General features: G+C 39.8%; 1 protein-coding gene across 6 annotated transcripts in view; it reads left to right on the top strand.

The window, feature by feature from the left end:
• Positions 1–27001, top strand: part of SATB2 (SATB homeobox 2) — a 133944-nt gene that overhangs the window by 19281 nt on the left and 87662 nt on the right. For all 6 annotated transcript variants that reach the window (XM_064661988.1, XM_064661990.1, XM_064661986.1 and 3 more), the window contains one exon: positions 4969–5145. In XM_064661988.1, coding sequence (XP_064518058.1) covers positions 4969–5145 — 177 coding nt within the window. The remainder of the gene's footprint in view (positions 1–4968; positions 5146–27001) is intronic.

The following is a 27001-nucleotide window of genomic DNA, read 5'->3' as shown; positions in this document are numbered from 1 at the left end:
TGTGAATTCTGCTCTTGCTGTTGTCTAGATTTCTTCTTTTTTCTTTTCTCTTCTCTTCTCTGTATTGGAAAGACCAGCTTAGAGAACGGCCCATGTTACAATCTCTGTTAGGGAAAATGTTTTCTGCATACCCTAATGAAGAGTTTTCAGTAGTTTATGAATTTTAAAGAAGATGTCCTGTTTTCTGAATGACAAACCATAGAAATTTGCTTTGTCTTCATGGGAGATTACTCTGTGTGTGTGTGTCTGTGTTCTGTTTAAAAAAAAAAACCCAAAACAACAAAAACCCAGCCAACAAACAAAATCTAAAAATCCAAAGCACAACAGCAACAACAAAAACTTTATTTTCCACTTTCTTCATTTGATAAAAATCTCTCCACTGTAGAATGATTTCCTTTGGGTTTGACACTACCATTTGATCTCAGTTTTTAATAATTTTGGTGGGTTTTGCTCCCAGAAGAAAACATGCTTGTGCTGTGAAGTATTCCCACTAGAAAGCTGGGAAGTCTTAAAACCTCCTGTTACTCAGGGCAAAGAACTGGCTTCTTTATTAATTCCCTGCTAGACAACCCCTGTACAGTAAATCTTACTGTAACACCATGCTGTTGAAATTAATCAAACTGATGTTTGGAAATTGTTCAAATTATATTAAATTAAATAACACCTAGATGGGCCTCAAAACTGTGCTGATGGAAAGAGATTTTAATCTAAAAAGACAAATTTTATTGGTGTCTCTTCTTGTTGGTTGATCTTAATTTTACACTTATTAGGACATGCAAGCACTGCTCTCTGTTTAATGCCCGGAGAGGTGGGTGGCTGAAAGAGCAACCTGCTCCTCAGCTTTCTGTGTCCTTTTCTTCTTTGTTGTGATTGCCAAGTCTATGATGGTTATGTGGAAGTGGACAATACATAGAAGTTTAGTGCCAATAATATCACATTTATTACTTGTTTAAAGCATGTACTGCACAAAGTATGATTTGCAAATGAACAAAAGAAACAGTGCAGGACTTCTTAATATCTGTTCTCTCTCATCCTTCTAGTTGGTCATTAGAAATTCGCAGCTTTTACTCGGAAGTCTTAAAAATGAAAATGTTTTCCAGGGAGCTGTATGACTGCAGTTTGATAATACTTTTAACTGGCTTTAAGGTTGTTTTTGGAAAAATGAATGCTTTATGCAGCAGAGTCTCCCAGGTTTTCACTTCTTGAATGAAATACCTATTTCTCTTTCCTTCGTTTTAAAGAATTGATTGCTCCCCAGTGAAATAAAACTATAGATTAAAATGGGCAAGGAGGAGAAAATGTGTATTTGGATGCTGGTCTCTGATACATATTTAATTTCTTCTTGATTTCTCTGACCCTTAGAAGAGTCTCAGTAAAAAATGCAACTGTGTTTACAAAGTCTTTTCTGTACATTGCAACTTTTCCATGAAAGCAGCAGTGGAGCTTAAATTTCATCTCTGATTTGTTTTAAATATATATGTTATATAAATGTACTGGTCACTACTAACCATTCTGATCTTCCGGGTAATAGTGGGAACAGTTTTTCAGGGGTCTCTTTCATGGGTTATATGTAATTCTTACTGTGTATGGATGTCCTTATAAAAGCCTTTATGTAGGTCTTAGTTTACGCTCCCCTGACATTTTATGCAGATGCCATCTACATGGGGTCAAAGCTCTGTGAGAAGTATGAAAGAGCTGCTTCTAAGTCAGTTAAGTGAATCAAAATCAAGGAGAAAAAGTCTTTTTTATGATTTGAGATTGCTGTTAATGTTTTGTGTGCATACCAACGTTGTGTTCATCCTTTAAGGAAACAAACTGTTTCCTTTTTTAGCCCTCCGATTACCCCCGTTTTTCTCCATGTGTGAAAATCCATGCCGTGTGTCATCCACCATGAGCTGTACAGCATCACTCACTGCAGCATCTTTCTGGAGCTGGGAGAGCGAGTGCACACAGTTCCAGTGCCGAGGGAGCCTCAGCCCTTTCCGTGCATGTGCATGGGCAAGAGAGCATGACAGGAGCTCTGGCTGATCGGTGGTTAGGGAAAGAGCTGAGGAGTTTCAGGATTTCTGAGTAAGGCTGGCTTGCACTGCAGTAGCACTGCATGTGAGACTTCATTGTGGATGCTCGGTCTCCTGCTCTCTGAGTATTGCTCTAGGTTCTTCAACTGGAATGACAGTGAGCAATGACTAACTTGTATAGCTCTTCTCTAAGGGCCCTGTAGTGAGCTGGAGGTGTAACATATGCATGTAGGAGTGAGGCATGGTGTGTATCAGTGTGTAAAGAGCATGTTGGCCTCTGACTGCAGGTATTTTTCCTTCTAATTCCAACATACTGAAAGTATGTTAATTTATTTTCAGATAACATCAGGTAACTGAGAAGCTTGGGGTAAAAAATCCATTGGAGATATGACAGTTTAACTCTCCAATGCAAAATAGAGGGCAAAGCGGTTGAAACTTCCTTGGAGTAATATTTACTTGGAAATAGGTTGGATTACTGTTGTTTTTTACTAAAATAAAATTGGTATTAAGATTCCAGATGCCATAGTGAGAGGCATGAGAATAGGTTAGCAATGACAGATGTGGTAACCTGCCCTTTGCTCTCTGCTTTTAAGATACTAATAGCAGTTTATCATCAGTTACACTGGGTCACTGAGTCCCTGAGTTCAGAGATTTCTTTTTCATAAGCTGTTTCTGTAGCAGGGTCCCTGCAAGCACGGACAGCAGGATGGGGCAGGAAAATCATCATGGGCAGGGGTCCTGAGGGTCCTTTGTGCCATCCATAAAGTGATATCGTGAATGGCATCACTTCTAGCTTTTGAGATCCTGTTTGTACTCAGACAGCAAGGGACGAGAGTGGAGAACAGGTGCAACTTCTGTGCTGAAAAGGAGAGACTGTTGTTTGACAAGGAAAGCATCCAGCAGGAGGATAAAAAACACTATGGCCTCCCTCTCATCAGTTTGCTTCATCACTTTTCCTGTCTTGCCAAATTGTAATTTACACAACTGATATTACAGCCTCAGCATTTGGCCAATTATCCTAATCTTTTGCCAAGACATTAATAGCCCCATCAAAAGTGCTGTGACAGCCTGTATGTTCGACAGGACTGGAAGTTTGTCACTTAAAGAGACTTAGTTTCATTTTAGCTAGTTAAATGGTTTATGAACAAATAGAATTCAAGTTTTAACCTTTGATAGGAAGAGAAATTTTGTCACTGATTTCAGTGGAACGTGATCAGCCATGTGCTGTCTTTTCAGGAAAGCACCTGGAGATTTTTTTCACTGAGACTTTTTTTAGCACGGTGTGTTAGAATTTGGCTGCTCGAACTTGCAAAATGCATCAATTTAACTCAGAATCAAGCAGTGAAGAGGGAGCAGTATCTGTGTGATGCTGTAACCTTCTTGCAAATTACTTCAGGATGTGTTTCAAAACAAATAACTAAAACACATCAACTGGATATCATAGCCTGTAACTCCTGTTGTGGGCCTCTCACAAAGTGAGAATTGTATATCTAAAATATCTTTTAAAGTAATTTAGTCTCTGGAAATTCAAGACAAGGAGTATTTAAGTCCCTTAGCAGTTGTTGGTGTGACTGTATTTATTTCAGGGCAGGATGACTCCTCTGAAGGGGTATGTAACTATTGGTTTGTAGATACTGACGCTACAGATAGTAGAATATCTCGAAGATATTTAATGGACTTCATGCAGGAGACCTGAAATGTGGCTTTCTCTTCTTTTTCCCTTAAAGAAATGCCTGGTCCAAGAATGCAGTGATTTGTGTTCGGTCTTTCATAAACATATATTTTTTTGTAGTTATTTTCTACTGGAAATGGTTATGTTTCATTCTGAAAAATAAGATTTAGAGGAGAGCTTTCTGGTGGTATTACAAGCCTTGGGTGACACATCTGGAAAACTGCTATAGGCTGAGGTTGGTCTCTGCCCCAGTATTTCCTAGTTTATCTAGGGACTAAGAAGTTGTAACCGATTAATAAATTTCTGTGACTGCAAGTAATGGTTTTTCCTTTGGCACCCTGACTACAGCCAGGCCTGTAGCAGGTGATGGAAATGGTTGTGCAGTTCTGTAGGTTTTCTGTCTGTTCTCTCTTCCCTCTGTGCATGCACTGTAGGGTTGTTCCCTGCAAATTGGCATATTTCTCTACTGCCTGTTGTATTGAATCCCTTTAAGTTCGTGCCCCACAATTTTTTGCCATAGATGACTTGATCCTGTAACCACAAAAGTAAATTTACAATAAACCAGAACAAAATTAAATCCAGACCACCCCCTGAGTTTTCCACTTCTGTGGTTCCTCCTCATCCTTGATGCTCTTTCGAAGAGAGCCGTTCTCACTCTCTTCATGCATGCAGCAAGAGGACAGCCACAGGTCTCTCCAGGTCTGTGTGACCATCAGCTGCCAACACAAGGTTATAATTTTCAGCAAAATAAATGGAAGAATATTTTCCATGTACAGTGAGAAGACTGGCCATGGTCTAAAAATGCACATAGACCTCAGTGTCCCCCAAGGGGACCTGCCTCTGCTGATTCCTCCATGCGTTCGCTGTGTAGAGAGAAGCAGAAGTGGCATTTGTGTGTTGGGTTTTTGTATAGCTGAAAGTGGAGAAGCTCTGACCTGAAAGAATAGAGACATCCATGGAACTGTAGAAAACTTCTGCTATGTTGAAAAAATCTTATTAGGAAATCGTGTTCATCCTAATGCTGACTCTGATTCTGTTCCTGAACTGTATTCTCTTGAGCTTTTAGTGTGGTTTTTAAATGAGTCAAGTGATGAGACTTCAGTATTTCCCTTGGAAAGAAAACAAAAGCTATTCCACAGGGAAGAAAGGCAGATTTCCACTTATGATGAGCCTTCTAGGAGGTGTTTTAGTTTACAGCTTTAATCAGAGATGTATGACACACTTCTTGTTCCTCTCTTATTGATGCTTTGTTGTTTTTGGGGTTTTTTTCCCATCCAGGTTTGATGATTCCCGTCTTTTGTGTGGTGGAGCAGTCGGACGCCTCTCTTGAATACGATAATCGAGAAGAGCATGCCGAGTTCGTTCTGGTTCGCAAAGATGTGCTCTTTAGCCAGCTGGTGGAGACAGCGCTCCTGGCTCTGGGGTATTCCCACAGTTCTGCAGCTCAGGCACAAGGTATTCAGTAAAGTTCTTTTCCCCCCTTCTCTGCACTGCAGAAGACAGCACCTGAGGTTGTTCAATGTAAGGAGAAAGCAAGAAAATTAGTGGCAAATCTTGGAAGTGGTTATATCAGTGTGTTAATTGTTTAATCTTAAACTAGGTGTACAACAAGCCCTACCTTGTTAACCTGCCTAGAAAGCACTAGGTAGGTCTTGCTGAAGTGTGCAACATGGTGATAATGATCGTCAGCATATTCATGTCACACTTGTTCTGTACCACAAGGCAGGTTGCTGCTCCCAGGAAGTCAGCCCAGAAGAACTGGGTAGAACCTGTAGGTGTACAGCTAGATGGTATCTAGTGTTCTTCTTTGTCTCAGGGCTATTTTGAACAGAGTATTGTAGCCTTTCATTTTTTAAATTATACATTGTAGAGAATGGTTACATATGTATACATGCTTTCTTTATGGCAAATAGTTGTAGGGCTAAATGTGCAGGCTAATTTCTCTTTTTTCACTTACCTACTATATTGCTACAAAGCTCTGTGTAAAGCTCTACAGTTCCTTCCACTTAGAGATGATTCTCTGTTAGCAGCAAAATCCTAAAATAAACAAAGCTTTCCTTCCCTACCCAAAATATCAGCTTGAAGAAAAACAAACTGAAAATCCTAATCTTGAGGGAGATGGGCAGGAGGTGGTGGGCTGGGAGAAATCTTTCCAGAATGAACCTTGCATTTCAAGAGGCTTTTTTATACTAAACAGGTTATTTCAGTGCTTATTCTTTTGGATGAGAAGCCTTTAGGTTTGTTTCATCTCCATATCAGCAATAAAACCTGTGCACATTTAGAGTAGTTTAATAGCAACTTTGCCTGGGGATTTGGATTTTGTCTGTTGGTTTTAGTTATTTTGTATAGCTGGGTATTTGAACGTGGGAACAGAGGGAACATTGGTGGTGTTGAATCCAGGAGTTCCAGGCAGTGGTTAATAGCATGGACTCCTTGTACAAACTTCTTTCCAAACGGGGTGATAGTGATTCATTTCCTCTGTCAGACTCTGCTCTGTGAGAGAGGCTCAGGTTCTTTATACAGGCAAAGCTCGTGAACATGTGTTTATTTACATAATATGGTAATAAAAGCTCTGCAAGAAGGTAGTTGTTTTGGGTTTTAATATTAAATGTTTCATGTCATCTTAGGAACTCTTTTTTTTCTGAATGTAAAAGGTCAGCGTATCCCACTGTTTCCATCCTGGTGAGCCAGCTTTCTGTTTGACAGCACTATCCATCTCAGTTAACACAGTTGCTCAACATGTTGCGAGCTAACATGTGGAACATGCTGCATTAGGTGGCCAAAATTTGATTCTTGGCACTTACGGAGGGGAATGGGCATTGCAGAAAACCTGCTCCACGGAGGCATGCCATGCAGTGCAGTGATCCACACTGGCTCAGCATCTCACTGGGGGGAACCTTGCTTTTGCAGCATCTCTCTGTTGTGAGAATAGTGAGGAGGAGAGACAGATTGACTCACGAAGGAAATTAGTCACTGTGCAGGGAGGAAATGGCCACTGCGTTTTTGAACTACAGGCTTTGACAATGAGCAGGTTCAGCTACTGATCTCTCGCTTGATGTATTGACTAGAAAATAAAATATCTAATTGTTGTAATTAGTCTAAAAGAAAATACTTCAATATTTTCATCTTTGAGGCAGCAATTACCTTCCACTAGACAATATCAGATGGCATATATGTATACAAATATATATAAATGTCTTAAAGATCCATAGCTAACAAATCTCTTGATCAGGTTATTTACCTTCACACGGAAGGACCAATCCACCAAAGTCTTTTAGACATCCTGAGCAAATACTGCTGGCCATGCTGATTTTATTATATGAAGCTGAAGTATGCAGCATGTTCTGTAGCATCTTGCCTCTTTGCTAGCTGTCTGTAAGCTGAGGGATGAGGTACAGACAGAGACAGAGTGCCAATAGATTTCTGAGATTGTTTTGTTTAATTTGAAAATTAATGGAATATTGGGTTCTAATCTGTTAACTAGAGTTGACAGAAGCATGCTGCTAAATTGCTGCTATAAGGACTTATTAAGGGAACACAATTTTCTGATATTAAAAACGGAAGAAAAATAAAGCTGTTTGCTTTATTCATTCTGGCTGTAGGAAGAAAAGTCTGCTTCTATTCTAGTGCTTGGGATTGATTTCCATTAGCAATACACATTAATAAACGGTCACTTAGTTCTTCTTCATGATCAGCTGAATTACAGGATCTGCATGAGAAGCTGAAGATCCTCAGGTGCGTTTTTCAAAGCTTTGAGCAACATGCTGTGCAAAATGGTGATGTGAGTAGGTGTCCCCATGTCCTCCAGAGACAAAATAAATGAGTTTATCAAAGCTTTGGTATTGTGAAAGCTGTAACATAGTATGTCGTAATTATCACCTTTTGAGTTGGGAAAGTGTTTCATTTCGCCCCCCTCTTCTTTTGGATGACTCCGAGAGGAGCAGCAATTTCATTTCATCTTGTGAGAAACAGCGTGCTTTCACCTGTTCTTTTTAGAACAGAGTCTTCCAGGCTGGGGGGAAAGAGGAGCTGTGGCAGTAGAGAGAACTGCTGTACAAGTTCACGCTGCCTTTGCTGTGGTTCCCCATGGCAGTCCTGCAGAGCTACCGAGGCTCGAGCAGGCGGTGCGTGCCCGGCGTGCAGGGCCGTGCCTCGCGATGCCTGGCTGCACGGCAGAGCCTGGCTGCTAGAAAGGGAACATGGCACAGAGTGGTAGGTGGCATGTTGCCTCCCTGAGGGGTCTGTGTACCCAAAGGGGCACTGCCATGGGGCTGCTAGCCAGGGCTGCAGCCTGGAGCTGCAGAGTTCTCCGAGGAGGTGACGCTGTGTCTGAACATATGAGCTGTAATCTGCACACACACAGCTGCCACCTGGCCTGAGCTTCATGTACTGGCTTGTGGTCACTTGGCTGACCATGGATAATTTTTATTCCTGGTCATTAGGTGAATACATAAGCTTTAGCATAAACAATCTTGAGACAAATATGTATCACGAGGTTTACATGAAGGTGGCCCATGCCTCACTGTAAGAAGCTCTTTATTCCCACACAGTTTGGCCAGGACACATTTATTCCACAAACAGCTGGTTGTGAATGTTTTTTGTTGATGGTGGTGGGAGCAGAGACTTTTCCAGCGAGTGCTGCCCTCGTGAAACTTCCCTTTTCTGACAGGAGCTGTGAAATATCTTGTGGAACAGCATGGGAATTCGTTAACAGCTTGGCACTGGGGTGTGAAAGTTGGTGGTGTGAATGGCAACAAAGGTTTAATAAACATTTATGTATTTTTCTTTCATCACTTGAGTCTACACCTGACAGTAGGGAACCTGCTACATGTGCCTTTCAGAGAGGAAAAGAGTCATGCTTTAAAGGGGCACCTGTTCTATATGTAGTTTATTAAAATTTCCATGCCTGGATGAATTTTTTTTTTTCCCATGAGTGAGCTATTCTAACTGGTCTGTGCAAGAGAAGGGAACTCGTAGGAGGTACAGAGTGCTGAGTGCTAGGAGAAAAGTAGTATGAAAGTAACCAAAATCTAGTGTACCCTGTGTACAGTCCTGCAGCTTTGGGACCTGCTGTGAAAGCTGATTCCCTCCTCAGTGCGGGGTGGAAGAAGGGCAGAGCTAGTTTGATGCTTTTAGTGTCTACTTTCTTAAAACCCACATGACAAAGAAAATAGTGTGCTTTCTTGTGGATACATGTTTTTTCTTTTGACCAGTTCCTTGTTAGCTGTTGTGAGTGTGTACACAGACTGGTATGCGTTGTCTGCAGAAGTTATCCAAGGTGAATGGACTGTTGAAATGTGGATTGCCTTCCCCCAGGTCCTTCAGCTGGATGTGTTGGCATGGCAGCATGGGGTGCCTGCCCTGACTGCTGCCTGGGGGCAGCTTTAGTGGGGTACTGACAAGATAGTTGCTTGGGTTAGTTGCTGTGTGTAGCCACAACAAGGAAAGGGGCCTAGAGGAGAGTGAAATGGTGCTCAGATGCCAAGTGGAGCAGAAGGAAGGAGAAAACAGCGGAGGGAAGTTAACACAGAGCAAGGGAAACATTAGATCTTTCCCATCCCTGCCACTGTAGAGATTGCCAAGCCAGGGTTCTTAAGCAATGTATTGCCTTGAGCAGAGCCATTGCAAGAGGCAGTGTCTGTTATTGTCACTGCTCCAAGGCAGCGTCTTGGAGGCCTCTCTTCATGTGCCCAGTTTCTTCTAGTGCTGTGTACGGACTACAGAGAGGGAAGACTTGTGGCTGCAAACAGCTGTGGGTCAGAGTGGAGGGCTGGAAGGAGAGGCTGGCAGTGGTTGGTGGGGAAGGTGTAGAAGAACAAGAAATGACAAAAGTTTAAGTATCTTGCCTTGCCATGTGGAATTGCGATAGTGCACAGGGACGAGAGTCATACTCTGTGGGGATTGTGGTTTAGTAAGCTCAGATCAGACAGCTCAGCCCCGTCAGCCTTGCATCACTGGAGTGGGAAAGAGGAGAATTTTGTTGCTGCTGGTCGGTGCCTGGCCAGAGTAGCTGAGGGGGTACCTCTGCCCAAATTTCATGACACCCAGAAATGTATCTCAGGACTAATGGTCCTACTTCAGCTACCTTGCTTGTGAAGCTCTGATATTGCTTGCAGTCAGGGGACAGCTTGGTTTTGGTGCTTCTGCAGAGCACTGTGTTCTGCAGCAGTGGTGGAAGTGTCCTTGCAGTGAGCTGCAGCAAGAGAGAAAGGTGGCTCTCCTGACTGTAGAGGAAGGAAACCAAAGCACAGACACATAAGAGCTTTGGATCCATAGTGCACATGGCTGGGGCAGGAAGCAACCCAGACTGCAAGTATGTTCATTTTCTTCAAGGGCTTAAATATGTGAGCTCAACCCAGCTCTCTGCTGTTAACTGGAAGCTCCTTGGACTTGTAGCCTGAGTTTTAGTGTTATTTCAAAGCATGGACCAGATCTGTGTGATATGATGCTGTTTAGCAAATCAGTCCGAACTCCAGGGTGCTGTGTGTAAGAATGCAGCAGCTGGAATGCTGGGCTCCACTCAGACTAGCCTTCGTGAGAGCAGCATGGCCATCTTGCCCCTTAGGGGATTATAACCATGTGTACAAATATTTGAAGGGTGTAAATACCGATGAGGGAATGGATTTGCCTAAGCTGGTACAAGAGGGTAGGGCTCTGGGACAACTGGAAGGACCTGAGCAGATGATTAGTAGGGAAAGATCCTGTGAAATATTCCCATCTGTGCTGACTCCAGAACCACAATAGCTTCCAACTGAAGGTAAAGGCAGAACATACCAGCTGGGGGCTGTATTGAACACACACGCACAAGCTGGTTTTATATTTGTTTACAAGAAAGGTACAGTAAAAGTGTGGTGAAACCCTGCTGAACTGTGCTTGATGTATACAGTCAAGTTTACTGTAGCTGGGAAGATCAGGTATGCTATTTTCAACTCAAGTGCAAGGTAGCAGTATGGAAAAAATGAGAGGAAACCTAAGCTCAGGTTTTTCCTGTGAATAATATACAATAAATTACAAGGGTGCTATAATCTGGGTTCATCTGACCCCTCAGCCAAGTGCCAGTGTCATTTGTATACCTGAGTCGTGGCTCCCTTTTTATGTGATCAAAGGCCTCCTAGTAAGTATTATAGTGACTTTAATGAATAGGAGAGGCACTAGTAATATAATGATTTAAATAACAAGACAATGCAGCGATCAACAAGCTAAATGTTGGGTCACTTCCTGACTCTGTCACTCTTTGCTGCTACTTTTTTCATTTTCACAGAGGCAGTGTAGTGGTCTCACCTAACAGAGTTGTCAGTCCATGTAAAGCTGCTGTATTTCTCTGTGCTCAAACTCCTTTGCCAGGAGTATTCTCAGCCTGCTAAACCAATGCCTCTTAAAACAAAACACCCCAAAACAAATGAAAGAAACTCACCCAGCCCTCTTCGCACCTCTTTTCAGCAGTTTGGTCTTACTCCATCTCTAATTAACATCTCCTTACCTTGAGTAATAATCCCCTTTATCCTCCTTGCTTCTACTGGGGACACTTTAAATGGGTAAATTAGGCTTTCTTCTCTCCAGTTTTGCGGGTGCCATTGTAAATGGCCCAAATCAAATCATTTAACAGTAATAAGTGTGAGGGGTACGACTAAAACCGACATCTTACAGTAAACTCTGACATGCAATTCCATGACAACTTGTCTGGGATTGCTAAGCAGGCTGGATTTCTTGCAGCGATACTCAGCCATCCAGATCAAAGTTCTCCTTGTAAAATCTGCTCCTTCTTGAACTGTTCGTTGCTTGAGTTGTATTCTTTGTCTTTCTCCCTCATGTTTCAAGAAAGAGGACTGAGTACTTCTCAAATATTTATTTCCCTCCCTGTTTACAGACATTTACCAGCAAATCACTGTTTTGTCTACCCTACAAAACTTCAGACAACTGTAAATGAAATTCAATTAACAGAACCATGAGAGAAAGTCAGAATTTAATGAGAATATTGAAAACCTCTTCGTTCTTTGTGGTTTTTGATAGGCATTTCAGTGCATAATGGACACAGGGTTTGAAAGACACTGTTGTTAAAGGTTCAGCATCTCATGCCATTTCAATTAAAGCCCTAGAGTTCTCTTTAAGCGTTCCTTGGAACTCTTAAGAAATCTTACATAAAAAAATAAAAGAAGAAGCAGAGAATGAGGCTCCTTATATTTGTAGGGTTTGCTAAAATTAGTGTGGCTTTTTTTATGGCAAATGTGGCATGTAAAGAAATGTTAGAAAGTCATATTTATATATATATAAATTGAATATATTTTAAGTTTTACTTTGGTTTATATATATGAAATATATTTATAGTTTAGTATAGAAACACACATATTATACATATACATGCATACAAATATATATTTATATAAAGGTATATATATATGGAAACAAAATCTCAAAATTCAGTTAAGAGATTAATCTTTCACGTTATTTGTCATCCCAGTTCTTCATTTGTGCTGTTATTTTAATTAACCTTGTTAGCCCAACAACATGATTTCTAACGAATACTTTATATTTTGATAAGCTCACTGTGAAAGTTCTTAACTTCTGACCAGTGGTCAGGAAGTGTCTCTCTTTCCTTATCTTCCTTGCCACCTCCCCATGCTGGCGTGTAAAAGTTAGCATGTGGTATTGGCGTTCTGATCCCAATATATTATTTACAGGATTCTTGTGATGGGAGAAAACCTTCTACAAATAACAATCTATTTTTCTAGATGGCAAACATCTGGGTAGTATAAGTAAATGGGTAATTTATTAGTGTTTGAACAGCTTAAAGGAGGGTAAGTAAAGGTAGTCCTGAACAGCTCAGCACTTCTGACAGCCGCTTTCCATCTCATTTGTGGTGTGTGACTGAGCACGGCTTGTAAGCAGGAGAGGAGGCAGAGGGGAAAGGGGGGAGCAGAGTGGACAGAGCAGGCTTTGGCTGTCCCAGTGAGGCACCTTGTTGTCCTTCCCTCTGTGAGACCCCACATACCTGCAGTGGGACTTCGAGCTCAAGTGCTTTGAGATGTTTTATGTTTTGATGACAGCTCCGCGGGCTCCAATGAACTTGTTGCAGTGGCGTGTGTGTCATTTGATTGTTCCTCGGTCATAATGGATCACACTCGGACTGTGCTATGGGTAGAAATCATTGAATCTTTTGTTCCCGTCTCCCTCTTTGTTGCTGAGCAGTATTGCTCAGGCTGTAACAGCAAATCTGTGCTTTAGTTTGAGGAGGGCCACATTCTTTAGTGCCGTCCATCCACTTTATGTCGCAGGCTGTGTGCAGAAAGGTAACACCGCAGGACAGAAGTTTCTTGAAGCTTTGCACTCTTCAGGGAAAGATTTTCATATATTCTGCCAGTTGTATAAACTAATGAAAAAATGCTGGGGAAATGGAGCCACAGGCTCTTTTATGTCACTGCAACCGTTACAGCAGTTTGGGGTAAAGTAAAAAACAAGTTCACTCTGAAAGGCCTGTGTGTACTCAATTAAAAACGCAGACCAGCATCAGCATATGATAAATTCAGATGTTTCTTGTCTCCCTTCCCAACTTTTCAGGTAAACTCACAAGCCCAAGAACTACTGGTATTCTTGAAGGAAAATTGAGAAATTATTATTTATTAGTTTAATTAAAAATAAAAATTTGTTGTCTTTTTTTTTTTTTAATGAATCTGATAATGAAGCAGTGCAGTATTTTAAAATGGGAATAAATTAGATTAGAGTAGGTCTTCCTTGTCCAGAGAAGGAAAAAGAGGTGCAGGTAACAGTCTCTTAGCTAACAAGCTAATATTTAAGCATTCAGTAGTATGAGCAGAGAGAAACCTGGTGCTGGTAAACATGTTAGCGTAGCTTTTTTTTTCCCCATTTTTTTTCCTTTTTTTTTTTTAAGTTTTTTAGACATTCTTGTCTGCTGAATTTTTTTTTTTTCCATTCCCTACTCTAGATAAGGGAAGCTACGTTTTAACCCAGTGGCATAAGGAGCTTGGCTTTTTGTTCCAGCTGCAGATTGCCTTGCCCCATCTGTGTTCCCCACTGGGGCACAAAGCTGAGCCCACCCCCAGCTGCTTCTTTCTTTAACCTGACAGAGGTAGGGCACATCCCTCAGATTGGCTTCTGCTTCTTAGGAAGCACAACCTTTAGAATCTGTGTTTTGCCTTGAGTGTAGGTTCCCTGTGCAGCATTTATAATGGATGTGCTGCTGGGGAGAAAGCAGAGCTCTTTCTGCTGGTCGATCTGCCTGAAATCTGTTTATCCGGATCTTGCTGCACGTGTGACCGGGAATTGGTTTGAGCATGTGGAGAGCAAAGGTGCTGGCTGCAGGAACTCTTGCAGGCTCATGGTGTAAGGCAGTAGTTCTCAGTCCCCTTTAACCACGTAGACAAGCTAAGCATGAAAACCGGTTTGTTTTTAAACTGAGAACCTAACAAAGTAAGGGTAGAAAATCTAAAGGGGTTAAACAGAAAGTGTTCCCTGGTTTTAAAAAACAAAAGAGAGAGGCAAACACACTGATCCCTGTTCTGTGTCTGATCATCTCTTCAGGTAAGATCCTTCTGCCAGTGACAGCAAAGGATCAGTTCAGAGGGTTTTTCAGTGCTGTACGTGAGCATTTTAGAAGGGACCTGGCTTTAATTCTCCTGGTCCTTATTGGAATAAAAATGAAGCTGTCAATCAGCAACTGCATTTGATGTTTGCGTCCTTTCCTACTGGTTGAATTTTACAAGGGCAATCTGCCCTCCTGCATTGTTTGTCATCGGGGGTCTGCAGCAGATTAAATGGCTACATTTAATGAAATGGAATGGAAAAGGATGAGCAAAAGACAATGCTATTAGTGACCTCCTTTTGCCTACTATCCTGCTCACTGGAAACCCACTCAGAGAGTACCAGTGAAGGTTCAAATTCAAGCTGTGTTTGAGAGAAGTGGGTCTATGTGTCCTGCTCCTATCCACTGAGCTACTTGGTTATTCTGGCTGGGTGTCTCTCTCTTCCTCTCCGTACCGGTGGAGGGCTTGTGGAGAATTGCTCATACTCTGTCTTCCTTTCAGCCAGTGAATACCTTTGATTTATCCAGACAACTTAAAATAATATATGTTTATACAGGTGTGATTAAAAAAAGGCATTTCATCAGACTGAATGACATGAGGTCGGGGCATTTTAAGTGTATTTATAGGCAATTTTGCTTTCAACTTTATTCCAGCTGAAAAATAATTCTTCTAGAATGAAGTAACTGTCAATTAAACAATAAAGCTAAAGTAGTCCTGAGATGTGGGGGTCTGTATTTTGCTCTGTTTTTATTCGCCAGTTTTGTAGGTGCAGCATCTTTGTCTTCACCTAGCTGTTTCCACATTACCAACAAAGAGTTAAATTTATACAAGCAGGCTGGGAGGAGGATGTGTGTGCCAGTCAGGATTCTTAGCTAAATTGCTTTCATACTTTGTTTTTACAATATATTTGCTGCTTAGCCACATTTTGGCCTTTTTCCTTTTTCTAACAAAAATCATTATGTGGGATAGCTAGTAGATAGTTCCTACTTTCACAGCGACAACTCCATGCTAAAAATGTCCCTTGGCATAGGGATCGTTAACTGATGGCAATTTGTCTGCCTTTCTGAGTAGGTTTTTCTTCGGCACCAGCTACAGAATCTATGAAATAGTCTGTGGGGGGAAAAAGTGTTTATATTGTGTTGAAACTGAGGATGCACCAAATGCTTGAGGGGAAAAAAAAAAAGTATCAAATAATGAGCTATAGATAATACTGCATCTTTTCAAGATCCTGGAAGGAGATGTTTAGGCAGTATTGTGCGGCAGTCAGCATGAGAAAATTGTCATTTTGTGAAATGGTACCGTAGAATGTGTTTCAAACATCACTATTTATGTATCCATTTGTATAGATAGCATCAATTACATATTTTTAAATGTTGACATGATGGGTCTAAAAACTACATGCATTACGAACATAAAAGTTTCCTTTGCTGTGGCTTAACTGTGGAGAACAAGTCTTATTTTTCTCAGTTTGAAAGCTGTATTTGTTTGAATAAAAAAATGGAGAGTGGTATTTTGTTAGTAATAGTTATAAAGATTTATTAATATTTTATTGTGGAGCTTTTAAATAAAGGATCACACATAATGTTTTTTTTGGGGGGGAGGGGTTTGGTTTTTCAAACTTTTCTGAAATCTCTTTTAACAAAGAGCATAGCAACACCATACATTTGCATTTTCTGATCACTAAAAATCTCCCCTACCACAAATGTGTATGTGAAATTGAGAACCTAATTAAAGGATTAACAGCATGTACAGTAATTTACCCAAAAGGCATGTGTTAATTTGTTAAAACCCTAAAGATCTTTATGCTGTCTTTTTTGATGCTATCAAAATATTTTCCATGGAACTGGTTGAACCTGGTCTCTTTATTATAAATTCTTCTCCAGAGTAAAGACAACTTAATTTCATATCTAATTGCATAAGGAATTATAAATTATCTTTTCTAAGAGACCTGTGACACTAAACCACAGAATGAACAAATAAAACTGATTTGTTCTAGTACAAATGAAGATATATGGCAGTATTTTTATTACAGACACCATTTGTTTGGGTTGAGTGTCTGAATATTTTACAATAAGATACAAAGTGCTCTTTGTGGAGCAGTCATTCTAGCAATGCATCTTAAGGTGTTTTGCAACTAATTGCCATGAAATGAAGAAACCCAGATCAACAAAAACCAGCCCCACCCATCAAATAAAACCTTATGCAGAATGGGATAAATCTGTTCCAAGGGAAATATGCTTTATGTGCATTCATAGAAGCAGCAGGAACTGCCTCTTGGATCAAACATGCAACTTTTCTTTTATTCATAGAGGAAAGACCTGTTGATTCCAGAAGTGTGCTTTAGCTCAGAAGAAAGGTGACTTGCTGCATGTAAAATGGTAGTTTCCAGCTAGGTAAGAGGTGCTGCAGTACAGACTGGGGCACACAGCGAGGGATTTCAGGGCTGGTTTCTGTCGGGGATGATGTATAGTACAGTGTACTGGATGTGGGCATTTCCCTCAGGTAAAGGGAAATGTAGGTCCTGCTGTGGCCCGATTAGTGCTGCATAACCCAAGGGGGTGCCCTGCTGCTGCAGAGTTAGGGGTTCCTGCCCTCTCGGGGACTTCTGGTGGAATCTTGAACAAATCTGCCTCCCTGCCCTGAAAGCACAACCAGTAGGCATTCTCCTTCAGAAACAACTGGGTGTTTGTCACTGCAAAGAGACATAGTAATCTGAGAATTGAATATTGACTTTATGGCAGAATTCAGTAGAAACTGGCAATTATTAAAAATTTGTATTTTGTAACTCCTTAAGGAATTGTACGCTGGCATTGAAAGTTTGAAATATTTTATAGTAAATTTACCACTTTGTGCTGAACTGTGTCAGTGTTGGTGCCAAGGCTGTTTGAATGTTGCTGAACATCTGCTTAACCAGATTAGATTAAACCCTAATACATTATATAGTGCAAGGAACAAATTAATATTCTATTGACCTTTGGAGGGTTGAATTAATAAATTTATCACAAGGATTAATTTGGTATTGTATAATAGAGATGTTCTTTTATTTATTTATCCAGAAGTACTTTTATTATGAAGTTTACTGATACAAAGCTGCTTCTGGTAAGCTGATTGTTATTTCCAGATACTAAAATACCGATGCCAAATTGTTTAAATCTCAATGTATTGTATGCATTTATGAATTTTTCTAGAAGGGGACCAAAAGGTAGTATGGCACTTCACAAAGGCAAGTAGGAAAGAAAAGTAATGATTTTTAGCTACAGAGCTTCCATGGTCTGGTTTGAGTGATATGAGACAAAAATTTCAGCATTTATGGTAAAATGTGGATTACCCTTTTAAAAAATGATATGCCTAATAATCCAAAGTCATTTCAATAACAAGGTTAAGGAATACTTTTGTTACTATAAAAACATGAGATTTGTTTTCCCTCAGCTTTCTGTAGCTCTGTTTTAAAATTTTTTTTTGCAAGAACTTCTTATGCTTCACAATGTTGAGTGTGTGTCTGTACAGGAAAGTAGGGAGAGGGAAAGCAAAAGAGAAGAGAGTCAGCCAAGCATTTCTATGCCGTTTGCAATAGCAATGTCATGACTTTGTGAGGAACAGCAGTGTGATTTTTGGTAGTCTAGTAAGCACCTACACTGTCTCATTGAGGTACAGCAAATCCCTTGTCACCTCCTGTCCTCCTACTTGTTGAACAAGGTTGGGATGTATTTGCAGGTACAGCTGTAGTACTGATGTGGCACTGTGATGCCCCATGGTCACAATGTGGATTTTGCGGAAGGAGTGGCTGTTACAGAACAAAATTACCATCAAACATCTTCAAGGATTCTCCTGAATCCTTTTCTTTTTTTTTTATATGTGTCTCCTGTGCATAAGCTCTTGTTTTGCACGTAAATGTAAGGGAGATGGAGAAATCTTAGCTGCAGATGGAAAAAAAACCCCAGTGTCTTCATATGTAAAAAATTACAGAATTAGAAGGAGATAAATTTATGTAGCCTTTGCTCCATAATAATATGGCAAGTCCTGACAAAGCCATAAGGCTTTTTTCACAGATTCGGTTGTCTGGAAATTGTGCAATGCTGTTTAAACGGAATGGCTTTTAACAGATCGCAATAAATTAAAAAAATAAATTAAAAAAAAATCATGTTTTCAGCAAGGATTACATGATGGCAGTGCTAACTCCAGTGCAATTAATAGACAGTGTGTACTTTGTTTTCCTTTGCTTAGCATTTTGTCAAGATTTTATCTGGCCACGTATCCAGGAACTGGGAATGGATGCAAGCTGCTGTTAATTGAACTGTATTTAGAACTATGTAAACCATGGTATGTGCAGTATGGCAAGACATGTATCTAAATTTACATTTGCAGTAATGTAGCCACAGTATGTGTGTCCTGTAGTAGGTGGGCAGCCCCTAATCTAGGTATTTTTAGATACAAAATTTAATCAGTTTATGACAAAATAACTTCTTATATCAGCATAGCAATTGTCTTTTACAAAACGTGCAGTTATTTTCCCAGAGCAGTTGCAAGGTGCAGTTTGTAGATAAACAGGAAGAAAGATGGAATATGTTCTAGTTTTGTTGTGGATCACTGGCCCATTGAGTCAGATCTTGTGTTGTAGCAATTTCTTTATAAAGGGAGGCTGGTCCTGGTTTCCCCTATCTCATACACCTACTAAATGTCTTTTTAGATCCAGCTGGTTGTGTGATGTAGTATTTAGGAGAAAGAAGATGCTGTCTGATGCAAGGAGTAATCAGTTCAAGTCTGGAAGCAAAAAAAATCCCTTATTTCCGTGCTTGCCGGATTAAGTCTTTTATATAACATGCTTTATAGAAAAAGGGCTATGTTTGTACAGAAGGAGGTGCCAGAACACTAATAGAAGTATAGTAGCTCATCTGATGGGTGGGACAGATTTCTGCGTGCTGTTTGGAAAAAAAATTAACCCTATGTGGGAGTGTAGTATCTAACATTAATTCTTGACATTTTGTTTCCCATACTTCTGAGGCTCTTGACGAGGGGAGCTTCAACTTCTCTATAAAAATTTAATTCGTAGAGATAAAAAAAATTCTTAGAGGGTTCCATCACGAGCTTGTTAGCATGATCCTGTCTTTGGCACGAGAACATGGAACAGAACAGAATCCAAGCATTTTAATTTGCTGGGAACAAAAAGAAGCTGGTTGGTAACTTTGGGATGCAGCGCTGCTCTCTGAGGCACACTGCTTGGCGGGCGCGCAGTCACGCGACGTTGTGACCGTACGTGGGTCTGTGTTGGTTTCAAACACACCCGGGGCCTCCCCCCAGCCCTTTTGTTATTTCTCAGCCTTTGGCACTGAGTGCCAGTGGGGGATGTGTGGAGATGGGGAAATGAGAGTAGATATTAGAATTCGGTAGCAGATTTAAATTAAGCAGAAACCTCAGTACGTTACAAACTCGTAAGGCTGTAGTACACTATGGCGTGTGGCTGGACTGTAGTCACACTCAGCAAATCACTGAATGTTATAGGACAGTTCATACGTTTTCTAATTCTTCCCAGAAAAAAAGAGGATTTCAGTACTGAATAATACCTTGTTAGCCTATTCTTACTGTTGGTAGCACAGCAATTTGAACTTTCAGAAATAGGAGATTAGATATTTCCCTGAAACTACATGTACTATTTAGCATCTTACTGATGTTCTGGCAGAACAGTGTAGGGATTGAGAGAGACTGGGGCTGGAAGTGACTTAAGGGAGCTAATGGAGCTTAGCAAAGGTTATGAAAAGCAGTGCTTTCAATCAGATGTCCGATAAAGAAAGAGATGGGAAAGGACCCAAAGTGAGAACTCCTCGCCATGAACATAATTTTTTTCAGACAGGACAAGTCCAAGCTGACAATTTTCATTTGGGACTTTGCATCCCCAGTAGGAAGAGTTATGAACAGAAATGAAAAAACTGGTAGTAGTAGAGAAATGTCCTGAATCTTAAAACTTTAACATGGTGCATATCTCAGAGTCAAATATTCCTTGCAATGGTGGAAACTGAAATGCAATGTTCTGGTACTGCTGTAGTAAGGCCAGAAATGGAACTAGAAAGGTTTGTCTTGGTGCGAAGGCTAAATGAAATAGAAAAATTAGACAGGCATCCAATGCTGTGATGTAGGGTCCAAAATCAGCTCACACAATGCTGTTAGTGTTCATAATTGCTTGTGCTGTAGTTTCAATAAGGAATTCTTTGCAAGAAAATTAAGTCATGTTTTCAGTTACAGCACTGTAAATAAAGTCAAATGCTTCTGAAGTCAGTGGAGTTTTTGATTTCCACTGATGCAATTGAGGGCAGAGTTTGAAACGTGATTTTTTTTTTCCAGATGTATCTCAAGCTATATTTGAAATTTGTATGAAGAAGTAGTATGTTGGGAGGCATTTTAGGAGCATAGGTAACATAGGTTCAGGTAAATTTATATATGTCTGTGGTTCCTGATCCTATACTTGAAGCTTTGCAAAGAGCTTGTTTGGGGTGTTTCATCCATATAATTTTTCAACTATGTCCTGATACAGAAGGCCAAACTCAATACAGGTATTCTAGAGTGAGCTGTTTAGCTACAGGAGGGATAGGCCAAAGCCATTTCACTACAGAATATTTTTCCTTATATGAAAGCATCCATTTGCAGGATATTTTTTGTTTAATGATCTTCAGAGTAATTTCATTGTTATTTATAATATATCATAGAAGCTTGGGTTTAGGTTCTTGCTTGCTTGTGCAAATACCTGAGACACAGTGACTTAGACTGGGAAAACAAAAGAGGAATTACCTGTAGGAATCCTCCTGCCTCTGCAGAATCATGGAGAAAGACAACTATGTCCTCAGAGGACAGAAGTATGGGAGCTCTAAGACTGAAAGTAGGGAGGCACGTTTGTTTTAATATATAAAAGATTTGACTTGTTTTCAAGTAATTTTCTTAAGGCTGGAGGAAGGAGAAAGCTGTAGAAAGTAGGAAGACATGAAGCCTGGGGTTAAGAGCCTTACAAGTAGGCTATGGTGTTGCTTTAGTTGTGTGTGTTTAATTGAAGGTAGAGATGGCAAATATCCACCTTTTTGGCAAGGGCTGAGAAGCTGGTGTTTAACTTGACTAATATATGTGTGTATGTAGGAAGGTTTTAAAAGAAGGGGAAAATATTTGTTAATTTAGACTACTTGTGGTCAAAATATCATAAACACTTGGGTGTAATAAGAGAAATACAGTAACTTTTTGTTTCCAGAGGACTTTTTAGAAATATTAATTCAAGTTAAGATTCATATATTTTGCAGAGAAGCTTCCTTTGTGAGGTTTTCACATAGGGTGAAAAGCACGGTAACCTGTCTAACTGCATCCATTAATCAAGATGGTGCCTTCTTTCCTGTGGAACTTAAAGGCAAAGAGTTTTAATTTTAAAGCATAAAGTGGTTAGTACTTGTCTGTAAACTTCTAAATAGTGTACAAATGCAAAAGATTTTTATTTGATTAACTCCTTTTTCTTCATTTATTAACAAGGTGCTTATGTAGGAACATTCATCAGAAGCTTTAGATATTGTAGGAGATTTATGATGTCATATGATGTCATTACAGCAATATGCTGCATTGTAAAACTTCAGAGCAGCCACTGCTGCACCACCAGGGTGAATAATGGAGCATTCATTCACTCCTACCAAATCCCAACATCAAATGTTCCACAAGCACTCTTAAAACAGAAATTGTGCCTGTAGGAACATGTAGTGAGAAGTGACGTTTGTGAGGGTGTAATTGGAGTACCTCAAAAGGAGTGGTAGATATTTCAGTTCCCAGAAGTCGTCGTGTTAAAACTGCACAAAAGCTAGAGATTCTCTGAGGTAAAGGCTCTTCAGATGGAAGTGGCTGAAAAAAAATCTTGGCTAGCTCATGGGGAGCTTGTGAGAACAAGTACTAGAGGCCAAGTGCTGCTCTGTTACACCATCCTACGGTTGGACTAGCGCCAAAGACGAGCGCTTTCCCCACTGCGACTGGACTGGAGGGAGTACAACTCGGAGGGATATGAGCGACCAGTGACTCGACTCTAAACCACACATAAAATAAGTTTAGCAGTCTTGGACTGTTGAACAATGATTCATTTTATAATACGACCGCAAAATGTAGCTGCGTTGGTAATGATTGCTCCAAACAGCTCAAGGAACTGAATGAGCAAGGAGGAGTCAGCATTACCCTTAGCCCTACTAAGTGTCCTTGTTAGGCCAGAGGTCAAGGCTTCCCGGTATAGCTTTTGCCCTGGGCTGCACAGGCAGGCAGGGGAGAGCTCTGCCTGCAATAGACAGACAAAGGTCTCATTCTTTAGTGGTAAATGTGCTTTAACAGCCACCGCTGTAGACTGACACTTAAAACAAAATGAAAGGAAATATTAAGCCTGCTGCATGTTACTCGTTCAGGATGTTAACAGCTGTATGGCAAATTCATCTATAGTAGAGGAGGGAGAGGAAGATACAAGCAACTTTCACAGCCATCCTTTCATATCTGTAATTACATCCAGATTTAGCAGCAGTGTCATTTCATTTTGCAGAGGAGCGTGGCAGCCCTTGAAGTGAGATTTGTTGGTGTTCAATCCCACACGGTAGAAAAGGTCCATTGTACTCTGACCTGCTTTAAAACAAACCATACTAAACCATGCATGCATGCTCAAAGAGTCCCCCCTTTTTATAGACAACTGCCATTTGTTGCAGGGGTTGCTATGGCAAACCAGAGCAGAAAATCCTGTCTTGATGTTAAAGCAAAATACTTAAAAAGTGTAAGGAGACAGATTTTGAGAATATAAATTAATTAAATGGCAGTAATTGCATTATTGCACTATCTTGCCAGGGAAATAGCTATTCCTGTGAGAGTCTATTACTGTGTTAGGTCTTGAAGCAGAGTGTAATTTTTTGAACGTGCTTTAGGTTTTCAAAATCTGTTTTTGTGCTTTTCTTTAATTCTAACTAGTGATAAATAGCAGCCTAGCCTTGCAAAGGTGGTCATCATCCAATGTGGTTGAGTTTTTAATGCTGTAATAAGACTGAATAAGCATTTGCAGTTTAAGCTTTAAATTGACAGAAATAAATAATTATAACCTCACAAATCTGGCCCACGTAACTGCTGGATAGCTTGCTGGCTTGTGATCAGTGTCTTTGGATTTGGGCAGGAAATGTGACACTTCTTCCAGATAAGAGTTCTACAGCTGTCTAATGGGCCTTTTGCTCCTTGGCTGCTGGTGGTGCAAAGTGTCAGGCAGGTAGGAGACTTTTATGGTACATTTCTTCATTTGAGACAAAAAGGAAAAAGCCAAGGCTGTTCTATGTTGGTTGTCTTATTCGAGTCCCCTGACTACTTAACAGTCCGGCCTTACTGTAGTTGTGTCTTTCTTCAAATCTCCAATGAAAGAATGAAGAGTAAGCTTCAGAAACAGAACTGATAAACTGGATGCTGCCTAGCACCTTTTTAGTGCAATTAGAAAAGCTGCTTGGACTTTTTTTTTTCTTTAAATGCTGAAAACAAACGGTTCTATCTCTTTATATCTATGATAGTTATTCATTAAAGTATTTTCAAGTGGGACTGTGTTATTTGATAATATTTGAGGAGAAATGAAGACTAAAATGCTCACTCCTCGCATCTGAAAGAGGAAATTCAGAGGTAAAAGGAGAAAGAGAACAAACCCCTCCATAGGAAGAGAAATGAAAATCTTTCTTGTAAGTATGTTAGCTTGGACCATGAAGAGCCTTAGTTAAGGGGACCTTGTGTGTGAAGTCCTTTCTTTAGGTGCTCTTCAAACATCTCTGGTCTTTGCTCAGTTGATCTCAGTTGATCAATCAGCCTTTGGTTGTCTGAATGTGGGCACAGGTCAGTGAGTCTGCTTTGATTATGCCAATATTGCCGGTCTTATGAATTGACCATCTGCTGTTTGCTTTTGTGGGCACTTAAGAATCAGGCAGGAGGAACATGGCACTAGGCTGGTATTAGTACCTACATCAAAGTTCAGGAGCCCTTGAATCTTCTCAGTTTTGCCACTGCCTCTTTGTCTTCAAAAAGCCATCTTTAACTGTGCTACTAGTACAGCTTGCTGCAGTTGGTCGTGCTGGTTAACAAAGGTAAATACGTGTAAATGAACTTCCAGAGTTCATTTTAGTACACTGAGAGTGTCGTTTTGGATGTCCCCTTTGGGTTCCTGAGTAGGCAAGTAGACTGTTCAATGCATCCAAGGAATGGAATGTAACAAAGCTTCTGTGTTGCAGATTGAATTTTATATGTTTGGAAGAGGCACCAGCAGCTTCCCAAATGGGAATTTAAAAAAAGGAGAAATGTAAAAATGTTTATAAATAGGTCATGTCAGCATCCTCATCTGGAACTGGCCAAGTCTAATGCAAGATGCTTTTCATGACATGTTTACCAGCTACCTCTTAGGCTAAGGCATTTGTAGTGATTCAAGAGTTCAACTCTGTATTAGAAAAAGAAAGGCATTTGTGCAATATCATTAAAAGCTGATCCATTTTTTTTTAATTTGTTTAATACTACTTACTTGAATCCACTGTTTTGCCTAGTATTTTGTGTGGCATTATTCTTTTTTGTCGCATTTATCATTATTCAGTTGAGAGGTTTTTCACTGCTTTACCCGCCTTAAAATGATCTCACGTTCAAGGCTAAAATTAAGAAGTTTTGAAAACCGAGTTATTCTGATTGTCACTAGGGCAGAGATTAGGTATAGATGACTGAGTGCTTTGAAAAGGAGTTTTGTATCCACTTATCAGCTTTTTTAAATAAAAATGAAGAATTAAATAATTTTAAAAATACAAAAAAGAGTAGTTGAAAACTACTTTACCATACATCTTGCAGTCATTTCTTATGGGTAAACATATGTATAAAACATTGTAGCTGCACCCACAACATTCATTTTTATTAGATGAATATGCTTTTTTATACTAACTCTGTATGGTAAGTGAATAGTATCTATGTTAAATTCTACATTTTTCCTCTATGGTTACAACCAAAATTAAACAGATTCCCTGTGTGAAATTATATCCCAAACTACTTTCCCCCAAGGTATTTTTAAACTTTTCGCCTAAATGATGTGCATTATTTTAATTACATCACATAATAATTATCTGGAAGGTATTGGTTATTATGTCAGTCTGAGGTGCCACTTAAGTCCTTTTCTTCTCATGATTAACAAAATAATAATTGTTTCAAAAGCAGGCAGGGATATGAAACCCAATCAAATCCTAGCAGGCATGTCATTATCGTAGCAGGGGAAAGCAAAGGAGCAGGTTCCTCCCTGGGTGAAAGCATCAGGAAGAAACGGGTGGCTGTATTTGTTTTGGCAGGCTGAAGCTGTTGTGAGCCCGGATTCCCAGCCAAAACCAAGTGAGCTTTGAGTTGACTTGAGCCATTTCTCAAATGTTTTTGTGAACTCTCGCTTTTTTCTTTAATTCCCCATGTTGTTTTGATTATATTTCTCAGTGCTGGGAACATCACAGCAGATCTTCCATGTTTTGGGATTGTTTGTGAAAAGATTTCTCGTCAGCTAATAGTGATTGTGTAACAAAAAATCTTCATTGGTTGGTTAAAATCTGAGCTCAGATGTGTGATCACATAAGGGAAAATTCCGTGGAGACTTGGAGTGGAATGAAACCCCCTCCTTAATACTTTTGTCTAACATATGTCACTGTATTAAAAATAATTACTTTGGTTCCTTAGAGGGGGAGAAGAAGGGTTTTTTTAAAACCTGGAATTCTATATTGAGTAGGCAAATAAACTCCTGAGATTGCTTTCATTGGAAAAGGACATTTTAAATGGTACCTTTTTACTTGAATGTTGGCCAGTTTAATTTAGATTATTGCTTCTGACAATTAACCTCGTGTTGGGCTGCACTTGTCTCATTAGCAATGTGGCGAGTGATGAACTTGGATTCATGAGGGCTCAGCTCTCACCTAGGAAACTCTCTTGCCAGAGCTGTGCCGCTGCCTATTAACAAATTATTAACAATTTATTAACAAATCCATATAAAAGCCATCTGTGGAGGGCTGGGACTGCGGGATTAAGCAAATATATTAGTAGTTTTATCAAATTCTTTGAATAGTTTTGCCAAAAGAGAAAGTTAAGCAGCAGAGGAGGCATGGACATAAGTTTTAAAAATATGTTGTACCCGGTTTTGATGTTTTCCCTTTTAAACTTGTACTAGTTTGAGACAAAGTTTCTCCCTCAAAATACATCTGCTTTAAAAAGAAGTTTTTAAATAAAAAGAGAATAGAGTGATAGGGAGTAAGGATATGGCTAAATAATTAAAGAATAAAATTCTTAAATTCTGTTTGAATGTAATGCTTCATCTGCCAGGAAATGATCAGTTGATTTGTTTTTCATTTAAGCAAAACCAGTTACGCAAGTTGTGGTTTTATGAACTGATTCTCTCTCTTTTTCTCCCCTGATTTTTATTCCACCAAAGCAAAATATTTGTTACGTCCACAGTCTGCTGAACTGTGTTACATGGGGAATATTCTGAAATAATGTCATCTTTTGGCAGTTATTTAGTGAAGAAAAGGACGGAAGATACTTTTCTGCAATAGAAATAATGACTTTACCAACTTTGTGTAACTTGAAGTTTTCTCATATAAATATTGTCAGAGAATGATGACTAGTGTTAATACCCCAAGATGAAATATAAAGAATTTTCTGTCAATTGCTAGGAGAAAGTAGCTGAACAAAATTGGCTGATTTTTTTTTTTCAATTTTTTTTTTTACTTCTTCTTGTTTTTATTTCTGAGTTATAACAACAT

The sequence above is a fragment of the Pseudopipra pipra genome, chromosome 7 (assembly GCF_036250125.1).
Source record: "Pseudopipra pipra isolate bDixPip1 chromosome 7, bDixPip1.hap1, whole genome shotgun sequence".
NCBI classification, from domain to species: domain Eukaryota; kingdom Metazoa; phylum Chordata; class Aves; order Passeriformes; family Pipridae; genus Pseudopipra; species Pseudopipra pipra.
This window is presented reverse-complemented; position numbering and strand designations above follow the sequence as displayed.